Source organism: Coregonus clupeaformis, chromosome 14, assembly GCF_020615455.1.
Source record: "Coregonus clupeaformis isolate EN_2021a chromosome 14, ASM2061545v1, whole genome shotgun sequence".
Taxonomy (NCBI): domain Eukaryota; kingdom Metazoa; phylum Chordata; class Actinopteri; order Salmoniformes; family Salmonidae; genus Coregonus; species Coregonus clupeaformis.
Window position 1 is genome coordinate 32,249,295 of NC_059205.1, and position 26,495 is coordinate 32,275,789.

The 26,495-nt window shown below is 43.1% G+C and overlaps 1 protein-coding gene across 1 annotated transcript in view; it reads right to left on the reverse strand.

Annotated features, from left to right (window-relative positions):
• Positions 1–14,330: 14,330 nt before the first annotated feature.
• Positions 14,331–26,495, reverse strand: part of LOC121581010 (PH domain leucine-rich repeat-containing protein phosphatase 1-like) — a 96,047-nt gene continuing 83,882 nt past the window's right edge. The window contains exon 17 of the mRNA XM_041896295.1: positions 14,331–16,964. Within this exon, the coding sequence (XP_041752229.1) occupies positions 15,690–16,964 (1,275 nt within the window). The 3' untranslated portion in view covers positions 14,331–15,689. The remainder of the gene's footprint in view (positions 16,965–26,495) is intronic.

Genomic DNA, 26,495 nt, shown 5'->3' on the forward strand with positions numbered 1-26,495 from the left:
CAGAGACTTGTCCCGAAGCCACTTCTGCATTGTCTTGGCTGTGTGCTTAGGTTCGTTGCCCTACTGGAAGGTGAACCGTCGCCCCAGTCTGAGGTCCTGAGCGCTCTGGAGCAGGTTTTCATCAAGGATGTCTCTGTACTTTGCTCCATTCATCTTTCCCTCGATCCTGACTAGTCTCCCAGTCCCTGCCGCTGAAAAACATCCCCACAGCATGATGCTGCCACCACCATGCTTCACCGTAGAGATGGTGCCAGGTTTCCTTCAGAAGTGACGCTTGGCATTCAGAACAAAGAGTTCAATCTTGGATTCATCGGACCAGAGAATCCTGTCTCGGAGCTCTATGGACAATTCCTTCGACATCATGGCTTGGTTTTTGTTCTGACATGCACTGTCAACTGTGGGATCTTCTATAGACAGGTGTGTGCCTTTCCAAATCATGTCCAATCAATTGAATTTACCACGGGTGGAATCCAATCAAGTTGTAGAAACATCTCAAGGATGATCAATGGAAACAGGATGCCCCTGAGCTCAATTTCGAGTCTCATAGCAAAGGGTTTGAATACTTATGTAAATAAGGTATTTCTGTTTTTTTATTTTAATAAAATTAGCAAACATTTCTAAAACCTGTTTTTGCTTTGTCATTATTGGGTATTATGTGTAGATTGATGAGGGAAAAAAATAATTCAAATTCATTTTAGAATAAGGCTGTAACGTAACAAAATGTGGAAAAAGTGGGTCTGAATACTTTCCGAATGCACTGTAGGTAAAGCAGATCCCCTTATTGTATGGGACACTTAAATGTTTCTTTAGAGGCCATGCAATGCAATACTCATATTTAAAACAAAAACAATTTAGGTCAAACTGAAGGTAATTGTAAGGATTATTTTCTATTAATTCTGTAAAATTAAAACAGCTATACAGAAAGACTCCTGTGAAGGCCTAATTACAGAGGAGGAATTTCTAGATGCAATTAAAGCCTTCAAATTCGGGAAAACTCCAGGGCTGTATGGCATACCAGTTGAGGTATATCAAATATTTTTCGAAGTATTCAAAGGTCCGTTATTAACATGTTTTAACCACTCCTATAAAAATGGTAGATTATCAGAAACCCGTGTTCAAGAATGCCAGTGGTTGCTGAACCAATGATGCTCTTACAAAGCAGTTCAGTCGACTACAGCAACTTCATAAGGCCTATATAACAAATATCAGAACACACAGCAGTTCAGTCACACATCCATTTCCAACTGCCACAGCACCTCCCAGCCATGCGGACAGGACCACAGCTGCCCGCAGAGATAGGCCACAATTCAGGATGGCACCGGACGACATGGTTCGCTAGTAATGAAACCTTCCATCCACTCTCCATCTCACATTAGACATGAATGTAAATGTGCACTACAAGTCAAAAGTTTGGACACACCTACTCATTCAACCGTTTTTCTTTATTTTTAAAATGTTTTATGTTGTAGAATAATAGTGAAGACATCAAAACTATTAAATAACACATATGGAATCATGTAGTAACCAAAGAAGTGTTAAACAAATCAAAATATATTTTATATTTGAGATTCTTCAAAGTAGCCACCCTTTGCCTTGATGTCTGCTTTGCACACTCTTGACATTCAATCAACCAGGTTCATGAGGTAGTCACCTGGAATGCATTTCAATTAACAGGTGTGCCTTCTTTAAAGTTAATTTGTGGAATATCTTTCCTTCTTAATGCGTTTGAGCCAATCAGTTGTGTTGTGACAAGGTAGGGGTGTATACAGAAGATAGCCCTATTTGGTAAAAGACCAAGTCCATATTATGGCAAGAACAGCTCAAATAAGCAAAGAGAAACGACAGTCCATTATTATTTTAAGACATGAAGGTCAGTCAATACGGAAAATTTCAAGAACTTTCAAAGTTTCTTCAAGTGCAGTCGCGAAAACCATCAAGCGCTATGATGAAACTGGCTCTCATGAGGACCGCCACAGGAATGGAAGACCCAGAGTTACCTCTGCTGCAGAGGATAAGTTCATTAGAGTTACCAGCCTCAGAAATTGCAGCCCAACTAAATGCTTCACAGAGTTAAAGTAACAGACACATCTCAACATCAACTTTACAGAGGAGACTGTGAATCAGGCCGTCTTGGTCTAATTGCTGCAAGGAAACCACTACTAAAGGACACCAATAATAAGAAGAAACCTGCTTGGGCCAACAAACACGAGCAATGAAGATTAGACAGGTGGAAATTTGTCCTTTGGTCTGGAGTCCAGATTTGAGATTTTTAGTTCCAACCGCTGTGTCTTTGTGAGACGCAGTGTGGGTGAACGGATGATCTCTGCATGTGTAGTTCCCACCGTAAAGCATGGAGGGAGGAGGAGGTGTTATGGTGTGGGGGTGCTTTGCTGGTGACACTGTCTGTGATTTATTTAGAATTCAAGGCACACTTAACCAGCATGGCTACCACAGCATTCTGCAGCATTACGCCATCCCATCTGTTTTGGGCTTGGTGGGACTATCATTTGTTTTTCAACAGGACAATGACCCAACACACCTCCAGGCTGTGTAAGGGCTATTATACCAAGAAGGAGAGTGATGGAGTGCTGCATCAGATGATCTGGCCTCCACAATCCCCCGACCTCAACCCAATTGAGATTGTTTGGATGAGTCGGACGGCAGAGTGAAGGAAAAGCAGCCAACAAGTGCTCAGCATATGTGGGAACTCCTTCAACACTGTTGGAAAAGCATTCCAGGTGAAGCTGGTTGATAGAATGCCAAGTGTGCAAAGCTGTTATCAAGGCAAAGGGTGGATGTTTGAAGAATTTCAAATATAAAATATATTTTGATTTGTTTAACACTTTTTTGGTTACTACATGATTCCATATGTGTTATTTCATAGTTTTTATGTCTTCACAATTATTCTACAATGTGGAAAATAGTACAAATAAATAAAAACCTTTGAATGAGTAGGTGTGTCCAAACTTTTGACTGGTACTGTAGATCCGAAGATTAATGGCAAGAAGGGAGAGATAGATAGAGGGCAGTCCACCAGCATCCTTCCATTCACTGATAACACGATCAATAGAAAGAGAGAAAGCGTGAACTGAACACACGATTAATGAAGAGAGAGAGAGGGAATGAGAGAGGGAATGAGTGAAGCCTGGCTGAGTTAGGCTCCGCACAGCAGGACTGACCACCTGCAGGAAGAGGAGATGTTATTAATATACAGTGCCTTGCAAAAGTATTCATCCCCCTTGGCGTTTTTCCTATTTTGTTGCATTACAACCTGTAATTTAAGTGGATTTTTATTTGCATTTTATGTAATGGACATACACAAAATAGTCCAAATTGGTGAAGTGGAATGAAAAAAATAACTTGTTTCAAAACATTCAAAAAAATAAATAACGGAAAAGTGTTGCGCGCATATGTATTCACCCTCTTTGCTATGAAGTTCCTAAAGAAGATATGGTGCAACCAATTACCTTCAGAAGTCAAATAATTAGTTAAATAAAGTCCATCTGTGTGCAATCTAAGTGTCACATGATCTCAGTATATATACACCTGTTCTGAAACGCCCCAGAGTCTGCAACACCACTAAGCAAGGGGCACCACCAAGCAAGCGGCACCATGAAGACCAAGGAGCTCTCCAAACAGGTCAGGGACAAAGTTGTGGAGAAGTACAGATCAGGGTTGGGTTATAAAAAAATATCAGAAACTTTGAAAATCCCATGGAGGTAGGGGTGTATACAGAAGATAGCCCTTAAATCCATTATTTAAAAATTTAAATAATATGGCACCACAACAAACCTGCCAAGAGAGGGCCGCCCACCAAAACTCACGGACCAGGCAAGGAGGGCATTAATCAGAGAGGCAACAAAGAGACCAAAGATAACCCTGAAGGAACTGCAAAGCTCCACAGCGGAGATTGGAGTATCTGTCCATAGGACCACTTTAAGCCGTACATTCCACAGAGCTGGGATTTACGGAAGAGTCGCCAGAAAAAAGCCATTGCTTAAAGAAAAAAATAAGCAAACACGTTTGGTGTTCGCCAAAAGGCATGTGGGAGACCTCTCATCACCCAGATAACACCATCCCCACAGTGAAGCATGGTGGTGGCAGCATCATGCTGTGGGGATGTTTTTCATCGGCAGGGACAGGGAAACTGGTCAGAATTGAAGGAATGATGGATGGCGCTAAATACAGGGAAATTCTTGAGGGAAACCTGTTTTAGTCTTCCAGAGATTTGAGACAGGGACGGAGTTTCACCTTCCAGCAAGACAATCACCCTAAACATACTGCTAAAGCAACACTCGAGTGGTTTAAGGGGAAACATTTAAATGTCTTGGAATGGCCTAGTCAAAGCCCAGACCTCAATCCAATTGAGAATCTGTGGTATGACTTAAAGATTGCTGTACACCAGCGGAACCCATCCAACTTGAAGGAGCTGGAGCAGTTTTGCCTTGAAGAATGGGAAAAATCCCAGTGGCTAGATGTGCCAAGCTTATAGAGACATACCCCAAGAGACTTGCAGCTGTCATTGCTGCAAAAGGTGGCTCTACAAAGTATTGACTTTGGGGGGGTGAATAGTTATGCACGCTCAAGTTTTCCATTTTTTTTTTCTTATTTCTTGTTTGTTTCACAATAAAAAATATTTTGCATCTTCAAAGTGTTAGGCATGTTGTGTAAATCAAATGATACAAACCCCCCCAAAAATTCTATTTTAATTCCAGGTTGTAAGGCAACACAATAGGAAAAATGCCAGGGGGGTGAATACTTTCACAAGCCACTGTAAGTACATTATTTACCTTCAGAGGTGAATGTATCAAACCAGTTGTTTGTTGTTGTGCACTCTACTCAAACAATAGCATGGTATTTTTTCACTGTAAATACCATGCTTCCCATATAAGACATGTCTACGTCCTGGAAAGTTTGCTGTTACTTACAACAGTCATGCTAATCACATTAGCGCATGTTAGCTCACCCACACCGATTCCGTAGAGGTTAACAAAAAATGCCCCAAAACACCCTAATTTGCTGTATGATCTGAATGTTGGAACTGGGCCATGATGGTAAAAGAAGGTACGATGGCAAGTTTGATCACATTTCTGTAGAGGTGACTGAAGCATTTCATTTTAAATTGTTCGAATAGACAATCTTGCAGAATGTGAGGCCAGTGTTTGGCACTCGCTATAGGTGGAATGAAAAAGTCACTGCAAAAGATTAACACATTCTGCCCACACTGACACTGTCATAGCTCAGTTCCAACATCTCCAAATCATACAGCAAATGAGGGTGTTTCTGTTACCATAAAAGGTGAATGGAGGGTGTTTTCCAGAGCAATATACGTAATATGGCTCTGATTTATCAATAAAAACATGCGTGTATGTTGCTTGCAACAGTTTGATAAATCCCAACAATTTGTGCACAAAGACATGATCAGTCTATAATTTTAATGGTAGGTTTATTTGAACAGTGAGAGACAGAATAACAACAACAAAAATCCAGAAAGACGCATGTCAAAGATGTTATAAATTGATTTGGATTTTAATGAGGGAAATAAGTATTTGACCCCTCTGCAAAACATGACTTAGTACTTGGTGGCAAAACCCTTGTTGGCAATCACAGAGGTCAGACGTTTCTTGTAGTTGGCCACCAGGTTTGCACACATTTCAGGATGGATTTTGTTCCACTCCTCTTTGCAGATCTTCTCCAAGTCATTAAAGTTTCGAGGCTGACGTTTGGCAACTCGAACCTTCATCTCCCTCCACAGATGTTCTATGGGATTAAGGTCTGGAGACTGGCTAGGCCACTCCAGGACCTTAATATGGCTATTCTTGAGCCACTCCTTTGTTGCCTTGGCCGTGTGTTTTGGGTCATTGTCATGCTGGAATACCCATCCACGACCCATTTTCAATGCCCTGGCTGAGGGAAGGAGGTTCTCACCCAAGATTTGACGGTACATGGCCCCGTCCATCGTCCCTTTGATGTGGTGAAGTTGTCCTGTCCCCTTAGCAGAAAAACACCCCCAAAGCATAATGTTTTCACCTCCATGTTTGACGGTGGGGATGGTGTTCTTGGGGTCATAGGCAGCATTCCTCCTCCTCCAAACACGGCGAGTTGAGTTGATGCCAAAGAGCTCGATTTTGGTCTCATCTGACCACAACACTTTCACCCAGTTTTCCTCTGAATCATTCAGATGTTCATTGGCAAACTTCAGACGGCCCTGTGTATGTGCTTTCTTGAGCAGGGGGACCTTGTGGGCGCTGCAGGATTTCAGTCTTTCACGGCGTAGTGTGTTACCAATTGTTTTCTTGGTGACTATGGTCCCAGCTGCCTTGAGATCATTGACAAGATCCTCCCGTGTAGTTCTGGGCTGATTCCTCACCGTTCTCATGATCATTACAACTCCATGAGGTGAGATCTTGCATGGAGCCCCAAGCCGAGGGAGATTGACAGTCTTTTGTGTTTCTTTCATTTGCTAATAATCGCACCAACTGTTGTCACCTTCTCACCAAGCTGCTTGGCGATGGTCTTGTAGCCCATTCCAGCCTTGTGTAGGTCTACAATCTTGTCCCTGACATCCCTGGAGAGCTCTTTGGTCTTGGCCATGGTGGAGAGTTTGGAATCTGATTGATTGATTGCTTTTGTGGACAGGTGTCTTTTATACAGGTAACAAGCTGAGATTAGGAGCACTCCCTTTAAGAGTGTGCTCCTAATCTCAGCTCGTTACCTGTATAAAAGACACCTGGGAGCCAGAAATCTTTCTGATTGAGAGTGGGTCAAATACTTATTTCCCTCATTAAAATGCAAATCAATTTATAAAATTTTTGACATGCTTTTTTTCTGGATTTTGTTGTTGTTATTCTGTCTCTCACTGTTCAAATAAACCTACCATTAAAATGATTGACTGATCATTTCTTTGTCAGTGGGCAAACGTACAAAATCAGCAGGGGATCAAATACTTTTTTTCCCTCACTGTAGGTGCAAGAAATACTCTTAAAAATCTATTGATAACGGCCCTGACAAGAGGCGGGGAGTTGTGTCCTTCCAATTACATTTACATTTACATTTTAGTCATTTAGCAGACGCTCTTATCCAGAGCGACTTACAGTTAGTGAATACATTATTTATTTTTTATACTGGCCCCCCGTGGGAATCAAACCCACAACCCTGGCGTTGCAAACGCCATGCTCTATCAACTGAGCTACATCCCTGCCGGCCATTCCCTTCCCTACCCTGGACGACGCTGGGCCAATTGTGCGCCGCCCATGAGTCTCCCGGTCGCGGCCGGCTGCGACAGAGCCTGAATTCGAACCAGGATCTCTAGTGGCACAGTTAGCACTGCGATGCAGTGCCTTAGACCACTGCGCCACTCAGGAGACTAGACAATCAAGTTAATCTGCGAAATGTAATTGAGATTGGTGTCATATTTGCTTAGATATGACGGTATGGAGATGTAAATGTAACACTGAGCTTCAATCAATGCCAGAGTTGTGTCAATGAGGTGGTTGGTTTTCAATTGGCTAACACTGACAGTATAACATGGTTTGTTCAGACAAAAAATGTATGCATTCGGATGATATCGGAAACTTGAACATTTAAATCAAGCATGGTAACAATCACTTGTTGTTACACCTCTGTAATTACAGACTGCAAATACCACCAGTTACATATTAGTACAGTAACTATGAATTATTATAATTAATTACAATAAGTGTTACAGCGTAATTACATTTGTAATTACACTGTAATAAGGACCCCTTAAAATAAAGTGCTTCCAAAGATTTGTATAACTAACTCAAGCTAGACCAGAGCCTGTCGTTTCCAATGGGAGCAAATTAATCATAGAGGGCAGAACAAGCAAGGAGGTGGGCAGAGCCAAGCGCGAGCTAGTGAGATCCTATTGGCTCATTCTAGCATTTATTTGCATATTTCTGTTAGGGAACTCCTACTCTGTGACCTGAGCGTGTGCGATAACTCAATTTGCCCTGGCACTCCTTCTAAACAATGCAATTTTTTGAAACTTTGGCAAAGGGTAAAGTCTACAAATGCAGTCCACTCTGTTTGTTACAGATGCTAGTCTTAGAAAAATAAAACTGTATGGAGATCAAATGTATCATCCTTGAGAAAATTAGCAGAATGTCGATCTCGCTCCATCTTCTCCCACTGCCAGACACTGGGCTTCCACTCATCACCATATTTGGTAGTGAGTGGAAACGCCAACAAGATGCTTCACATTTATACATCTGGTGAAATATCTGGCTCATTGTTCTATATGAGGTGTTACCTAATATTAACCCTCACATCACCCATTTTATGTTCATGGCTAGACCTCATTTGTGATTTCACTTCTCAGAAGTTTTTCAGCAAGATGAGGATTAACTAAAGCTGCAGGAAGTACCTTGAGGAGTATGGAACCCCTCTTGAAGCACCACCCCCACCCATCACCTCAGCCGTGTTCCTATGTATACGATCCACATGACTGGGAAAGTATACAGACACTAAATCCACAGAATCACAGGATTAGTACTACTAGTAGTAGGGTCAACCAGCAACTATCAGGAAATAACACTGATCAACATTTTCACACTTTTCCAGTGTAAGTTTCATCAGAGCTGTTGTACAACACAAACACAGGAAAAACATAATTCTGACTGCACTGGGCCTTGACATAAAAAAAAAAAAGATTGGGACACTTGTTCACTCCCTGTTGAACACAACAACCTTCCATTCCCCCTGTCACAAGGGGATTTATGGCTGATTTAAGATGAAATTGTCAACCTTGTTACGGTCAACCCTGTAACTTTATTTGGCACTTAATAGGCACTTACTATAGTCATTTTTTTATTAAACCTCTTGAGATGGGAAAACATGTTTTTTATGAAGGTGAACATGTGCTCTTAATGACAGAATGGTGAAATCAAAAGTTTGTTTTGACCAAGTTATGCTTCTCAAAAGGCTCCACATTGGTGGAACGACCCAATAATTTCAGTAATGCTGTAGAAGCCAAAGTACTAAAACTAGAAGTACTAGTATTAGTACTGTACTGTGGTACTACTAGTAGTAGTATCAGAGGGAGTAGTAATGCTTGTGGTCATTTTGATAGTAGAGGTATTGGCCCAGTATAGGCCTAGTACCTGACTATGGTGGCAGTGTTCTAGAGGCCATAGTGCTATAACTATCCAGAACACTTCATGGTCAGTGAAGGTGAATGTATGGCCAGAGCTGAGACCAAATCAGTTCTACATCATTAGTCATCTCCCTGAGATCCTATTTTTTAAGTAAAATAAAGCAGCGTCCTAAGAATATCAATAACCAATCACCTGAGTCCTAGATATGACAACAGTGAAACTACTCAGATTCTGTATTAAGCTGACAACTTCGTTTGACTGGTCGATCTTTACCCTGTCCCAGTTACAACCTATAATCAAGGACAGGACACATTGTATGGTAGCATCGGCAAGAGAACAGAAACTTTTTCATTTAAATGTTCTCTTTGATGGTAAATCGGCCGAAGTGACTACATTTGTGAATAACTCATGAAGGTGTAAAAATGGCTAGATATCGTATGTGACATATAGTATATCAGCCACAGACTTAATTGTCATTTACAGGTATGGATGCAATGTAATCATCCCTTCCATCAGCTCGCTCTTCCTCTTTCAATAAAACTTCTGTTTAGAGTTCATGGAGATTAACAATGGCCTGATGTAAAATAGGGACCTTCTAGCAGTCGTAAGGACAAAGATTCAGCAGGAGGCGGGCAGGCAGAGGTGTAAATGGTGATTGATTTGATTTACACAGCTCTGGTGATGATGGTACAAGATACAAGATGATACAAGTTGCTACACTACACGACCAAAAGTATGTTGACACCTGCTTGTCGAACATGGCATTAATATGGGCGATTAAATTGGGCAATTAGGCCTGGCTCGCAGTCGGCATTCCAATTCCTCCCAAAGGTGTTCGATGGGGTTGAGGTCAGGGCTCTGTGCAGGCCAGTCAAGTTCTTCCACACCGATCTTGACAAACCATTTTTGTATGGACCTCGCTTTGTGCACAGGGGCATTGTCATGCTGAAACAGGAAAGGGCCTTCCCCAAACTGTCACCACAAAGTTGGATAACAGAATCGTCTAGAATGTAATTGTATGCTGTAGCGTTCAGATTTCCCTTCACTGGAACTAAGGAGCCCGAACCATGAAAAACAGGCCCAGACCATTATTCATCCTCCACCAAACTTTACAGTTGGCACTATGCATTCGGGCAGGTAGCGTTCTCCTGGCATCCGCCAAACCCAGATTCGTCTGTCAGATGGTGAAGCGTGATTCATCACTCCAGAGAACGCGTTTCCACTGCTTCAGAGTCCAATGGTGACGAGCTTACTGAAGAGTCACTGGCCTTACTGAAGAGTCACTGAGCTCTTCAGTAAGGCCATTCTACAGCCAATGTTTGTCTATGGAGATTGCATTGCTGTGTGCTCGATTTTATACACCTGTCAGCAACGGGTGTGGCTGAAAGACTAGCCAATGATGTGCTTTGGTAAAGTGACATTACATGCATCCACTCTGTGGGGCTCCCTTTCCTGGACACATAAAATGCCCCACGAATTGTCCTCATAAAGCAATAATCTTTACATTTCCCCTTTAATAAAAAATTGAAACTCAATCTCAGGTTAATTAAGAGGTGATATTCAACATTAAATCACATTTTCCTAGAATTTGTTATTGGGAAATTGATCAAATGCATTTGTTGCCAACACTGTGCGATAGTGGAACTGCAATTCATATTCAAATAAGAATTTTCTGTCTTTAAAAAAAATATATTGACATGACTAATATGATTTAAACATATTTTTTAAAAGATAAACAATATTTGGATGACAAATGGATTTTACATGCGTTTTACCTAATTTTTATACCCCAGTGAAACAGGAAGCCATGGAAGGCCATAACACAGTTCCTTAAACTGAGATGAATTTAGAAAAGTTGAATGTTAATGCAGGTTTAATTTTGTTTGATTTTATTTATAATAATCTTTATGGGTGACAATAACTTTGACACATGTTTTTTAAAACTAAATCTCTTTCTCTGAGCAACTGTATTGGTATGAAATAATATAATTTCCCAATATGTTTGAGCATACAATATACAGGTAACTGACAAAATAAAGGAAACACTTGAGTAAATGAGGGATACAAAGTATATTGAAAGCAGGTGCTTCCACACAGGTGTGGTTCCTGAGTGAATTAAGCAATTAACATCCCATCATGCTTAGGGTCATGCATAAAAATACCCTGTTGCCCATTATTTTGGCTACCTTGGCTAGAAGACATCTCACCCACTGGGCACAAACGTCAGTTCAACGTCTACTTTTGATTTACAATTGGTTGAGTTGTCAACTAACCGTGAATTCAACATGAAATAAACAACAAATGTCACCATTTAATTGGATTTAGGTGAAAAGTTAGGTGAAAAAAATGTGAAATGTCTTTACTTTGATTACTTTTTGGCGTTTCCACCACCATCAACAAAACACCAAATGATGGAATTTCTCGTGGAAGAATGATGTCGCATCCCTCAAATAGAGTTCCATACTCTTGAAGAATCTATGCCAAGGTGTATTGAAGCTGTTCTGGTGGCTCGTGGTGTCCCAATGCCCTATTAAAGACACTTTATGTTTGTGTTTCCTTTATTTTGTCAGTAACATGTAGTTCATTATTTGTAGTATTTATTTTATACAGTATTTTTTGCTCATGTTTATCAAGGGTGCCAATAATTTTGGAGGTGACTGTATTTGTCCTAGCTGCCTGGGTACATGGTAAACCTAGATAAAAAGGCAAAACATTTGGCACATACTGTATACTAGATATAAGTGGGTCTGGATGGTGTCTACATCAGGTCAAAGTTTTCCTGTGATTGCTGTTTAGCTGTTGCCGAGTCGATGTTCAGTATGTGTCCTTTGATCCAGCACGCTCCACCACTTTCTTGGACACCTGTCTTTGAGAGGGAGAACATCTGTGGTATTATCCAAGGGCCGGGGGACCAGACAGACTGGACCAGTGTGACCCAGGCCCCCGGCGGGCCCACCACAGAGTAGTCCAACATGGGCAAATGCACCGGTGAGCACCCCCTCAGTACACATCAACCACAAAACAACACTATCAACCTCCATTCCTCAGTAACTGACTGGGCAGATCAATATCAGCTTTATACTTATCTTACAGTCCAAAGGATGATCAAAGGTCCTGCAGAGTTAATTTGTGTGTTATAAAAACTGCAGTTATAAATAGGGCCCAGAGTTTTCCCTGACCATGATACCTGGTCAGTGAAACTCTGAGCCCTAGTTATAGGCTCAAGTTATAGCCGGACCTACTAGATCAGCACTTTCTGAGATGCCTAATTAATATGGACCAAGACAAGTGCAGAAAGATTTGAGACAAAGGGAATTCCTTTAAGACATGGAGTTGACAGATTAATTAAATGGCCATTCTTTTCTGAGATGTTCCACCTGGACTTAAAGTAGCAGTCTTGTAACTTCCTAGATTAAGTCATGTGTACAGTATATTGAGAAAGATCAATGTGTTTTTATCTTTCAGAGACTTCAGAGCTGTTCTTCCGGGAAGACCCTTGTAAGGCGGGCATTAAGGTATCAGAGACGGATGGGACCAAATATTTCCATGGGCCGGGCACCGGGACACCCGTGTTCCTGGCCCATGGCAGGGCCAAGAGCAGGGACTTCATCAAGGGGGAGACACAATCTTCCTGCTCATCATGGAGGGTAAGAAGCCCTGAAAAGTTCCACTGGTCCCAGATCTGTTAATTGCTTTCTCGCCAACTACTATGGTCATTGCCACGTTTGACAAGATTGCACAAACAGATCTGGGACCAGGCTACTGAAATGCTAATTTTATAAAAAACATGCTAAAACTATTCTCTACATTTTCTGAAAGCATGAACGATTCTCTCTATGTTTAGCATACCATATTCCATATATATATATCCCATTAACACTACCTTGTTGGTTATCATCACACTCATTCAAATACCATGGTCCTCCTATTTACCAACACGTCCACATCATATGAAGGTTCATTACCAATTCACACCCACTCGCCTTTCCTATAACCAATCATGCTATCCAATTCCATCCGTGTCTGTACATTCATTTCTATGTTAATACTATATGTGCTCGTCCTCATCTCATCACGTATAGTACCAGTCAAAAGTTTGGACACACCAACTAATTCCAAGGTTTTAACACTTTTTAGGTAACTATATGATTCCATATGTGTTATTTCATAGTTTTGATGTCTTCACTATTATTCTACAATGTAGAAAATAGTAAAAATAAAGAAAAACCATTGAATGAGTAGGTGTCCAAACTTTTGACTGGTGCTGTATATGACCCCCTGGTGGTACTATGGAAAGAATTGTCAGTATCTGGGCTCCACCCAGGACACAGTGACCACAGCGCTGATAGCCTCTTTCTCTATGCTGGGTGGCATGTTGGTGGTAACAGTGGACAGTTTGGCATGTGTGAAGAGGAGTACAAGAACAGCGGTGGTGGAGGAGACAGGGGCATCACAATGTCCAATGTCAGCGTTACAGGGATGTAGTGTGTTTTCTCCCTGCCAGCACCAAAACTACCCACGGCCAGCATTAAGTAGATGTAATGAAGAAGGACAAACGGTTAGAGAGATAAATATGCTATGAAGTGTGCGTACAGTATTGTTTAGGGCAGATGCTGCATTACTCTTGCTGTCATGTCATTTTCATCATACAAGGCTCTTAATAGTTTTAAATACAGATAATTTAATTTTTGAAATATGATTAATACAATTTTTTCTATAGTTGCAGTCATAGAATGGATGGTTTCAGGGGCATATCGTTACAGTGCTTCTATGGTTAGTTTCAAAAGAGATTCATTGAGCTAGTGCTAATAAAAACATTTCACAATATTGACCTCTTCTGGTCATAAGGTGCACATACACCTGTATGATTTTAGATGTACTCAATCTGTATGACAGTTGTGGAACAATAAAGATATTATTATCCTGCATTTCTTGATAACAATACGTAATGTGTTGTAAAATGTAAATACAAAAAATTGTACAGTAAAGTCTAATTGAATGCTACTAGCAGCACTTCAGGCTGTTTTTTAGTTTATATTAACTTACAATTGTGTGGCCTTTGCAGTTATATTTGCATCTGCAAAATTAAAGAGGGCCTTACATTGAAAATGGGGCGGGGGGAATACTTAGCTAAATTATATCAGACACACATGTGTGTCAAATACATTCAGAAGAGAGAATTAAAAATATAAAATACCACCAGATAAACAAAGCTCATATTCACAAATGTAAGATTTATTATACCAAAGACAGAAATGTTTGTGTGGTTTCCTTTCCATGTGGATATAGTATTTGTTTGCATTACTGAACTGGACACAGTCATGCCGGTGATAACAGTTAGGAGGGAGGTGGGACGGAATACTGTGTGTATGTATTCTACTGTGTGTGTGTGTGTGTGTGTGTGTGTGTGTGTGTGTGTGTGTGTTGTGAGCACACTAGAGGGACTGCTGACTAACCAAGATGTAACAACAGAACTGAAAGAGAAGAACCATGGTGAATTGTGTGTGCTTGTACTGTATAATAGTGTGTGTGTGTGTGTGTGTGTGTGTGTGTGTGTGTGTGTGTGTGTGTGTATCTATGTGTGTGTATTGAGCATATTTCTGTATGTGTGTCTAGGAGAGAAAAGAAGGTGAAATCTCCACAATGGCTAAACCTGGTCTGACCCACAACCCCATCCACACCACTAAATCCATCCACAGACATATGGGTACACAGTTCCTTTAAAAGCATCAGTATATAACATTTCTCTTATTTACAATCATTGGAAAAAAATCACAATTTCTCTCAGAGAAGATTAGTAAAAGTGACTAGGTCACCATAAAGAGTATGCAACTCCTAGGAGTTAGTCTTTCAAATTTCTACCAAAATTTCTATGCCTTTTTACAGGCCAAGAGCCAGGATTTGCTGAAGAAATACAGTATCATTAAGTGCCCTATCTACAAAAGTTAAGAGTGTTAATATTGGTGTGTACCATTCAAACGTATTTCATTGATAATAAAAAGATTGTGTCTGTGTGTTTAATTTTTAAAAAGTGACTTAATTTTCTTCACATTAAAAGATATGGTAAGTAAAAATAAAAAAAAGTAATCATATTATCCATATTAACTGTGTGTTGTGGTAGGCTAACCCTACTGCAAGATAGACTAGTGTTGATTACATAGGTACTCATAGGTTTGTTGTCGAATGTAAAAACAACATCCCGTACAATCTGTCTGTGAGTAGTAGTGGAACTACTTTGGACCATAAAAGTTGTGTCCATAAGCAGGATTCCTATAGGGTTCGGTTATCTTAAAGGTCTCATTTACATGTCCTATCCTATAGGCCATTTTGGGGAAAGGGGTGGAGCAGGTTACAGTACATGGTAATCCAGTGATGTGGTCTCAGGAAGGGGTTGAGTGCTTGTAGTCTGTTGACTGCTCAACAAGGTGCTGTTTTTCAGATACATAGGTTACTCAGCTAGTCTGCAGACTCCGTAGAGATTATCCACTGTAGGGATTTATCAGGGGTGTGTCCTAGTAATCTGCAGGAACATAGTGGAGAGTTGTAGTAGACTGCAGTAGGGGGTGTGTCTGCTCAGAGGGGTGTGTCGTAGTAGTCTGCAGGCTGGTCGGGGCTAGGTGGTTTCTGTTGTTTCTGCTGATGCTGCTTCATAATCTCCTTGACTTCCTCCTCCAGCTCTGGAGGGATGATGAACTGGTCGTCCGGGTCGGGCTGGGCGGGGGCTGTGAAATACCCTCCGCCCTTCTTAGAAGGGGCGTCTGCTGCTACCTCAATCAGGTTGTGGCTATTCTCCTGAGGGGCCACCGAGCCATTCCCCCTTCTCTTGCCAAGGATCTTCCCATCATCACCCTTTCTGCCAGACCCCACTGACCAGCCCTCCTCTCTATGCTCCCTTGTCTCTGCCTCCCCCAAGATCAGCTCCACCCCTTCCTCTAGAGGTTCCGGGGTGCAGGGTGGAGGAGGTGGAGGAAGGGCCAGCAGGCGTTCCCATCCGGATGATGATGATAAAGAGGCCTCAGCCCTAAGGCAGTGGATGTCGGCCTCCACCTCCACTCTGCTCCCGTTGGAAAAGACCCCGGCTATGGGCTCCTCATCCTCACTGTCCAGCCCATTGTCAGACAGCGCGCTGGAGAAGGTGGCACTGGACAGCTGCCTCTGGAAGGAGCCGCTCAGACAGGCAGGGTGGAGAGCACAGCAACCCCGGGCAGGGAGCTCTGAGCCTGGGTGAGGGTATGGGCAGGGCTGGGCGGCGTGCTGGGCCTGGAGGGAGAGCTGGTGGGCCTGGTGGTGCAGTTGGTGGTGGGGCTGTTCGTGCAGCAGCACCAGGGAGCTCTGGGGAGGCTCGTCAGAGGAGGCTGTGGATCCCACCTCGCTGCTCATCTCACTGGTACTGATCTCACTGCTTATCTCGCTACAAGACGACGGAGGGACCGGGAGGGAGCCATCCCCTGTGGGCCGCTCCTTTATCGATGAACCCCCCGAGGAGGGGTAGCCGCCCAGGCCGGGGCTGGGGGGCGGCTGGGGAGGGTCACTGCAGCAGCAGGAGCAGCAGTCCTCACTCACAGAGAGCTGGACCACCACGGCACAGAGACTGTCGGTGCAACCGTAGCCCTGGGCCAGCGTACACAGCTTCTTGGCTGCAGCCAGGCCATCTGGAACGTTACGAACAGCCTCCACCGCCTCCGACTGCGACACAGAATCCCACAAGCCCCGGCTGCCCAGGATGAAGAACTCATCCTGCGGGGTGAGGGTTACCGTGAAGACGTAGGGCCGTGGAATCACCGCCGGGTACAGGAAGGAGTAGCCCATGATGCGGGTGGAGTCTGTCACTCCATTCACCTTGTTGTCCTAGAGGGGTAGAGGAAGAAGAAGATGATTACTTTATTGTCCAATGTCATTAAATGTCCAACAGAAACTTGTCTTCTGCTTTATCCCAACCCCTCCGAGAAACATATACACACACAGTATGTTTACAGTGGGAGCAGTTAGTATTTCTAACACATACATACACACACAAAGATTAAAGTTCAGTTCAAAATTCAAAAGGAAATTCAATTAAAAGAGAAACGTAATTAAGTGTGGTATCAATGATGAACTAGACTTCAAAATCACATAACAGGGCTCGACATTCAGGGTTACCCGCTGGCCCGGGGACGTTTTTGAAACCCTCCGGGCCAGTCGATTATCTCCGTCAGTGGCCTGCTTGGGCCAATGAAAACAATATCGTAATAATGCTATTTTAATCTAGGCTACATAATTGATTAAAAACAGATGAATTCCCAAGCTATTAGTTCGTTATGTCGATGATTAATCACACGGGAGCCGCACACAGCCTATAGTGCAGTTTGAGATAATCTGTCAGGCAGAGTGCGTGCAGCTGTCAAAAAGCTGGTTGTTGCAGGTTGCAGCTCAACGAAGAACAACAACAGGGTAAGAAAGTGGTAGTAACATTGGCGACGCGTCATTCAGGGCAGGTGGGGCTCTGTTTAGCTTAATTTTTTTTTTATATATATATTTATATATATATATATATATATATACAATACCAGTCAAAAGTTTGGACATACCTACTCATTCAAGGGTTTTTCTTTATTTTTACTATTTTCTACATTTATAATATAATAATATGCCATTTAGCAGACGCTTTTATCCAAAGCGACTTACAGTCATGCGTGCATACATATTTTATTTTTTGTGTATTGGTGGTCCCGGGGATCGAACCCACTACCTTGGCGTTACAAGCGCCGTGCTCTACCATTGTAAAATAATAGTGAAGACATCAAAACTATGAAATAACACATATGGAATCATGTAGTAATCAAAAAAGTGTTAAACAAATCAAAATATATTTTAGATTCTTCTGATCGCAAACCAGATGGGATGGCGTATCGCTGCAGAATGCTGTGGTAGTCATGCTGGTTAAGTGTGCCTTGAACTATAAATAAATCACCAGCAAAGCACCCCCACACAATCACACCTCACGGTGGGAACCACACATGCGGAGATCATCCGTTCACCTACTCTGCATCTCACAAAGACACGGCGGTTGATCAGACCAAAGGACAGATTTCCACCGGTCTAATGTCCATTGCTCATGTTTCTTGGCTCGTGTCATAATAGCGCTTGATGGTTTTTGCGACTGCACTTGAAAAAACGTTCAAAGATCTTTCAATGTTCGGTATTGACTGACCTTCATGTCTTAAAGTAACGATGGATGTCGTTTCTCTTTGCTTATTTGAGCTGTTCTTGCCATAATATGGACTTGGTCTTTTACCAAATAGGGCTATCTTCTGTATACCCTCCCTACCTTGTCACAACACAACTGATTAGCTCAAACGCATTAAGAAGGAAAGAAATTCCACAAATTAACTTTTAACAAGGCACAGATGTTAATTGAAATGCATTCCAGGTGACTAACCTCATGAAGCTGGTTGAGAGATGCCAAGAGTGTGTAAACCTGTCATCAAGGCAAAGGGTGGCTATTTGAAGAATCTCAAATATAAAATATATTTTGATTTGTTTAACACTTTTCTGGTTACTACATGATTCCATATGTGATATTTCATAGTTTTGATATCTTCACTATCATTCTACAATGTAGAAAATAGTGAAAAACCCTTGAATGAGTAGGTGTTCTAAAACCTTTGACCGGTAGTGTAAGTATTCAGACCCTTTCCTCAGTACTTTGTTGAAGCACCTTTGGCAGCAATTACAGGCTGGAATCTTCTTGGGTATGACGCTACAAGCTTGGCACACCTGTATTTGGGGAGTTTCTCCCATTCTTCTCTGCAGATCTTCTCAAGCTCTGTCAGGTTGGATGGGGAGCATTGCTGCACAGCTATTTTCAGGTCTCTCCAGAGATGTTCGATCGGGTTCAAGTTCGGGCTCTGGCTGGGCCACTCAAGGACATTCAGAGACTTGTCCCGAAGCCACTCCTGTGTTGTCTTGGCTATGTGCTTAGGGTCGTTGTCCTGTTGGAAGGTGAACCTTCGCCCCAGTCTGAGGTCCTGAGCGCTCTGGAGCAGGTTTTCATCAAGGATCTCTCTGTACTTTGCTCCGTTCATCTTTGCCTTGATACTGACTAGTCTCCCAGTCCATGTCGCTGAAAAACACCCCCACAGCATGATACTACCACCACCCATGCTTCACTGTAGGGATGGTGCCAGGTTTCCTCCAGACGTGTCGCTTGGCATTCAGACCAAAGAGTTCAATCTTGGTTTCATCAGACCAGAGAATCTTGTTTCTTATGGTCTGAGAGTCTTTAGGTGCCTTTTGGCAAACTGCAAGCGGGCCGTCATATGCCTTTTTACTGAGGAGTGGCTTCAATAAAGGCCTGATTGGTGGAGTGCTGAAGAGATGTTGATAGTTTTGATGTCTTCACTATTATTCAACCCTGGAATGAGTAGGTATGTCCAAACTTTTGACTGGTACTATAGATTATATATATATATATATACACTGCTCAAAAAAATAAAGGGAACACTTAAACAACACAATGTAACTCCAAGTCAATCACACTTCTGTGAAATCAAACTGTCCACTTAGGAAGCAACACTGATTGACAATAAATTTCACATGCTGTTGTGCAAATGGAATAGACAACAGGTGGAAATTATAGGCAATTAGCAAGACACCCCCAATAAAGAAGTGGTTCTGCAGGTGGTGACCACAGACCACTTCTCAGTTCCTATGCTTCCTGGCTGATGTTTTGGTCACTTTTGAATGCTGGCGGTGCTTTCACTCTAGTGGTAGCATGAGACGGAGTCTACAACCCACACAAGTGGCTCAGGTAGTGCAGCTCATCCAGGATGGCACATCAATGCGAGCTGTGGCAAGAAGGTTTGCTGTGTCTGTCAGCATAGTGCCCAGAGCATGGAGGCACTACCAGGAGACAGGCCAGTACATCAGGAGATGTGGAGGAGGCCGTAGGAGGGCAACAACCCAGCAGCAGGACCGCTACCTCCGCCTTTGTGCAAGGAGGAGCAGGAGGAGCACTGCCAGAGCCCTGCAAAATGACCTCCAGCAGGCCACAAATGTGCATGTGTCTGCTCAAACGGTCAGAAACAGACTCCATAAGGGTGGTATGAGGGCCCGACATCCACAGGTGGGGGTTGTGCTTACAGCCCAACACCGTGCAGGATGTTTGGCATTTGCCAGAGAACACCAAGTTTGCAAATTTGCCACTGGTGCCCTGTGCTCTTCACAGATGAAAGCAGGTTCACACTGAGCACGTGACAGACGTGACAGAGTCTGGAGACGCCGTTGAGAACGTTCTGCTGCCTGCAACATCCTCCAGCATGACCGGTTTGGCGGTGGGTCAGTCATGGTGTGGGGTGGCATTTCTTTGGGGGGCCGCACAGCCCTCCATGTGCTCGCCAGAGGTAGCCTGACTGCCATTAGCTACCGAGATGAGATCCTCAGACCCCTTGTGAGACCATATGCTGGTGCGGTTGGCCCTGGGTTCCTCCTAATGCAAGACAATGCTAGACCTCATGTGGCTGGAGTGTGTCAGCAGTTCCTGCAAGAAGAAGGCATTGATGCTATGGACTGGCCCACCCGTTCCCCAGACCTGAATCCAATTGAGCACATCTGGGACATCATGTCTCGCTCCATCCACCAACGCCACGTTGCACCACAGACTGTCCAGGAGTTGGTGGATGCTTTAGTCCAGGTCTGGGAGGAGATCCCTCAGGAGACCATCCGCCACCTCTTTAGGAGCATGCCCAGGCGTTGTAGGGAGGTCATACAGGCACGTGGAGGCCACACACACGAATGAGCCTCATTTCGACTTGTTTTAAGGACATTACATCAAAGTTGGATCAGCCTGTAGTGTGGTTTTCCACTTTAATTTTGAGGGCGACTCCAAATCCAGACCTCCATGGGTTGATACATTTGATTTCCATTGATAATTTTTGTGTGATTGTGTTGTCAGCACATTCAACTATGTAAAGAAAAAAATATTTAATAAGATTATTTCATTCATTCAGATCTAGGATGTGTTGTTTAAGTGTTCCCTTAATTTTTTTGAGCAGTGTATATATATATACAGTGGGGAGAACAAGTATTTGATACACTGCCAATTTTGCAGGTTTTCCTACTTACAAAGCAGGTAGAGGTCTGTAATTTTTATCATAGGTACACTTCAACTGTGAGAGACGGAATCTAAAACAAAAATCCAGAAAATCACATTGTATGATTTTAAGTAATTCATTTGCATTTTATTGCATGACATAAGTTTTTGATACATCAGAAAAGCAGAACTTAATATTTGGTACAGAAACCTTTGTTTGCAGTTACAGAGATCATACGTTTCCTGTAGGTCTTGACCAGGTTTGCACCCACTGCAGCAGGGATTTTGGCCCACTCCTCCATACAGACCTTCTCCAGATCCTTCAGGTTTCGGGGCTGTCGCTGGGCAATACGGACTTTCAGCTCCCTCCAAATATTTTCTATTGGGTTCAGGTCTGGAGACTGGCTAGGCCACTCCAGGACCTTGAGATGCTTCTTACGGAGCCACTCCTTAGTTGCCCTGGCTGTGTGTTTCGGGTCATTGTTATGCTGGAAGACCCAGCCACGACCCATCTTCAATGCTCTTACTGAGGGAAGGAGGTTGTTGTCCAAGATCTCGCGATACATGGCCCCATCCATCCTCCCCTCAATACGGTACAGTCGTCCTGTCCCCTTTGCAGAAAAGCATCCCCAAAGAATGATGTTTCCACCTCCATGCTTCACGGTTAGGATGGTGTTCTTGGGGTTGTACTCATCCTTCTTCTTCCTCCAAACACGGCGAGTGGAGTTTATACCAAAAAGCTCTATTTTTGTCTCATCAGACCACATGCCCTTCTCCCATTCCTCCTCTGGATCATCCAGATGGTCATTGGCAAACTTCAGACGGGCCTGGACATGCGCTGGCTTGAGCAGGGGGACCTTGCGTGCGCTGCAGGATTTTAATCCATGACGGTGTAGTGTGTTACTAATGGTTTTCTTTGAGACTGTGGTCCCAGCTCTCTTCAGGTCATTGACCAGGTCCTGCCGTGTAGTTCTGGGCTGATCCCTCACCTTCCTCATGATCATTGATGCCCCACGAGGTGAGATCTTGCATGGTCCCCAGACCGAGGTTGATTGACCGTCATCTTGAACTTCTTCCATTTTCTAATAATTGTGCCAACAGTTGTTGCCTTCTCACCAAGCTGCTTGCCTATTGTCCTGTAGCCCATCCCAGCCTTGTGCAGGTCTACAATTTTATCCCTGATGTCCTTACACAGCTCTCTGGTCTTGGCCATTGTGGAGAGGTTGGAGTCTGTTTGATTGAGTGTGTGGACAGGTGTCTTTTATACAGGTAACGAGTTCAAACAGGTGCAGTTAATACAGGTAATGAGTGGAGAACAGGAGGACTTCTTAAAGAAAAACTAACAGGTTTGTGAGAGCCGGAATTCTTACTGGTTGGTAGGTGATCAAATACTTATGTCATGCAATAAAATGCAAATTAATTACTTAAAAATCATACAATGTGATTTTCTGGATTTTTGTTTTAGATTCCGTCTCTCACAGTTGAAGTGTACCTATGATAAAAATTACAGACCTCTACATGCTTTGTAAGTAGGAAAACCTGCAAAATCGGCAGTGTATCAAATACTTGTTCTCCACACTGTATATATATATATATATATATATATATATATATATATATAACAGTGAGGGAAAAAAGTATTTGATCCCCTGCTGATTTTGTACGTTTGCCCACTGACAAAGACATGATCAGTCTATAATTTTAATGGTAGGTTTATTTGAACAGTGAGAGACAGAATAACAACAAAAATTTTATAAATTGATTTGCATTTTAATGATTGAAATAAGTATTTGACCCCTCTGCAAAACATGACTTAGTACTTGGTGGCAAAACCCTTGTTGGCAATCACAGAGGTCAGACGTTTCTTGTAGTTGGCCACCAGGTTTGGACACATCTCAGGAGGGATTTTGTTCCACTCCTCTTTGCAGATCTCCTCCAAGTCATTAAGGTTCCGAGGCTGACGTTTGGCAACTCGAACTTTCAGCTCCCTCCACAGATTTTCTATGGGATTAAGGTCTGGAGACTGGCTAGGCCACTCCAGGACCTTAATGTGCTTCTTCTTGAGCCACTCCTTTGTTGCCTTGGCCGTGTGTTTTGGGTTATTGTCATGCTGGAATACCCATCCACGACCCATTTTCAATGCCCTGGCTGAGGGAAGGAGGTTCTCACCCAAGATTTGACGGTACATGGCCCCATCCATCGTCCCTTTGATGCGGCGAAGTTGTCCTGCGCCCCTTATCAGAAAAACATTCCCAAAGCATAATGTTTCCACCTCCATGTTTGACGGTGGGGATGGTGTTCTTGGGGTCATAGGCAGCATTCCTCCTCCTCCAAACACGGCGAGTTGAGTTGATGCCAAAGAGCTCGATTTTGGTCTCATCTGACCACAACACTTTCACCCAGTTCTCCTCTGAATCATTCAGATGTTCATTGGCAAACTTCAGACGGGCCTTTATATGTGCTTTCTTGAGCAGGGGGACCTTGCGGGCGCTGCAGGATTTCAGTCCTTCACGGCGTAGTGTGTTACCAATTGTTTTCTTGGTGACTATGGTCCCAGCTGCCTTGAGATCATTGACAAGATCCTCCCGTGTAGTTCTGGGCTGATTCCTCACCGTTCTCATGATCATTGCAACTCCACGAGGTGAGATCTTGCATGGAGCCCCAGGCCGAGGGAGATTGACAGTTATTTTGTGTTTCTTCCATTTGCGAATAATCACACCAACTGTTGTCACCTTCTCACCAAGCTGCTTCGCGATGGTCTTGTAGCCCATTCCAGCTTTGTGTAGGTCTACAATCTTGTCCCTGACATCCTTGGAGAGCTCTTTGGTCTTGGCCATGGTGGAGAGATTGTAATCTGATTGATTGATTGCTTCTGTGGACAGGTGTCCCTTTAAGGGTGTGCTCCTAATCTCAGCTCGTTACCTGTATAAAAGACACCTGGGAGCCAGAAATCCTTCTGATTGAGAGGGGGTCAAATACTTATTTCCCTCATTAAAATGCAAATCAATTTTTAGTTTGCTCCACCAAGAAAATAGTAAAATAAAGAAAAACCATTGAACCCCTGTCTCAGCCTTCAGTATCTATGCTGCAATAGTCTATGTGCCGGGGGGCTAGGGTCAGTCTGTTACAGTGCCTTGCAAAAGTATTCATCCCCCTTGGCGTTTTTTCTATTTTGATGGATTGCAACCTGTAATTTAAATGGATTTTTATTTGAATTTCATGTAATGGACATACACAAAATAGTCAAAATTGATTAAGTGAAATGAAAAAAATAACTTGTTTCAAAACATTCTAAAAAAGTAATAACGGAAAAGTGGTGCGTGCATATGTATTCACCCCCTTTGCTATGAAGCCCCTAAATAAGATCTGGTGCAACCAATTACCTTCAGAAGTCACATAATTAGTTAAATAAAGTCCACCTGTGTGCAATCTAAGTGTCACATGATCTCAGTATATATACACCTGTTCTGAAAGGCCCCAGAGTCTGCAACACCACTAAGCAAGGGGCACCACCAAGCAAGCGGCACCATGAAGACCAAGGAGCTCTCCAAACAGGTCAGGGACAAAGTTGTGGAGAAGTACAGATCAGGGTTGGGTTATAAAAGAATATCAGAAACTTTGAACATCCCACAGAGCACCATTAAATCCATTATTAAAAAATTGAAATAATATGGCACCACAACAAACCTGCCAAGAGACGGCCGCCCACCGAAACTCACGGACCAGGCAAGGAGGGCATTAATCAGAGAGGCAACAAAGAGACCAAAGATAATCCTGAAGGACCTACAAAGCTCCACAGCGGAGATTGGAGTATCTGTCCATAGGACCACTTTAAGCCGTACACTCCACAGAGCTGGGCTTTAAGGATGAGTGGCCAGAAAAAAAGCCATTGCTTAAAGAAAAAAATAAGCAAACACGTTTGGTGTTCGCCAAAAGCCATGTGGGAGACTCCCCAAACATATGGAAGAAGGTACTCTGGTCAGATGAGACTAAAATTGAGCTTTTTGGCCATCAAGGAAAACGCTATGTCTGGCGCAAACCCAACACCTCTCATCACCCCGAGAACACCATCCCCACAGTGAAGCATGGTGGTGGCAGCATCATGCTGTGAAGATGTTTTTCATCAGCAGGGACTGGGTAACTGGTCAGAATTGAAGGAATGATGGATGGCGCTAAATACAGGGAAATGCTTGAGGGAAACATGTTTCAGTCTTCCAGAAATTTGAGACTGGGATGGAGGTTCACCTTCCAGCAGGACAATCACCCTAAGAATGCTGCTAAAGCAACACTCGAGTGGTTTAAGGGGAAACATTTAAATGTCTTGGAATGGCCTAGTCATTCCAAGAATCTGTGGTATGACTTAAAGATTGCTGTACACCAGCGGAACCCATCCAACTTGAAGGAGCTGGAGCAGTTTTTCCTTGAAGAATGGGCAAAAATCCCAGTGGCTAGATGTGACATACCCCAAGAGACTTGCAGCTGTAATTGCTGCAAAAGTTGGCTCTACAAAGTATTGACTTTGGAGGGGTGAATAGTTATGCACGCTCAAGTTCTTTTTTTTTGTGTCTTATTTCTTGTTTGTTTCTTCAAAGTGGTAGGCATGTTGTGTAAATCAAATGATACAAACCCCCCAAAATCAATTTTAATTCCAGGTTGTAAGGCATCAAAATAGGAAAAATGCCAAGGTGGGTGAATACTTTCGCAAGCCACTGTATATCTGGTGTCTTATCTGGTGTTCTGTGTGAATTTAAGTATGCTCCCTCTAATTCTCTCTCTCTCCCTCCCGGAGGACCTGAGCCCTAGGACCATGCCTCAGGACTACCTGGCCTGATGACTCCTTGCTGTCCCCAGTCCACCTGGTCGTGCTGCTGCTCCAGTTTCAACTCTTCTGCCTGCGGCTATGGAACCCTGACCTGTTCACCGGACGTGCTACCTTGTCCCAGACCTGCTGTTTTCAACTCCCTCTCTCTACCGCACCTGCTATTTCAACCTCTAAATGCCCAGCTATGAAAATGCCCTTTACCGTTATAATCTCCATTGGGCACAGCCAGAAGGGTACTGGCCACCCCTCAGAGCCTGGTTCCTCTAAGTTTCTTCCTAGGTTTCTGCCTTTCTAGGGAGTTTTTCCTAGCCACCGTGCTTCTACATCTGCATTGCTTGCTGTTTGGGGTTTTAGGCTGGGTTTCTGTATAGCACTTTGTGACATCTGCTGATGTAAATAGGACTTCATAAATACATTTGATTGAATGAGTAGGTGTGTCCAGACTTTTGATTGGTTATTTTCTTTTGTGCCTGTTTCGCATGTTATT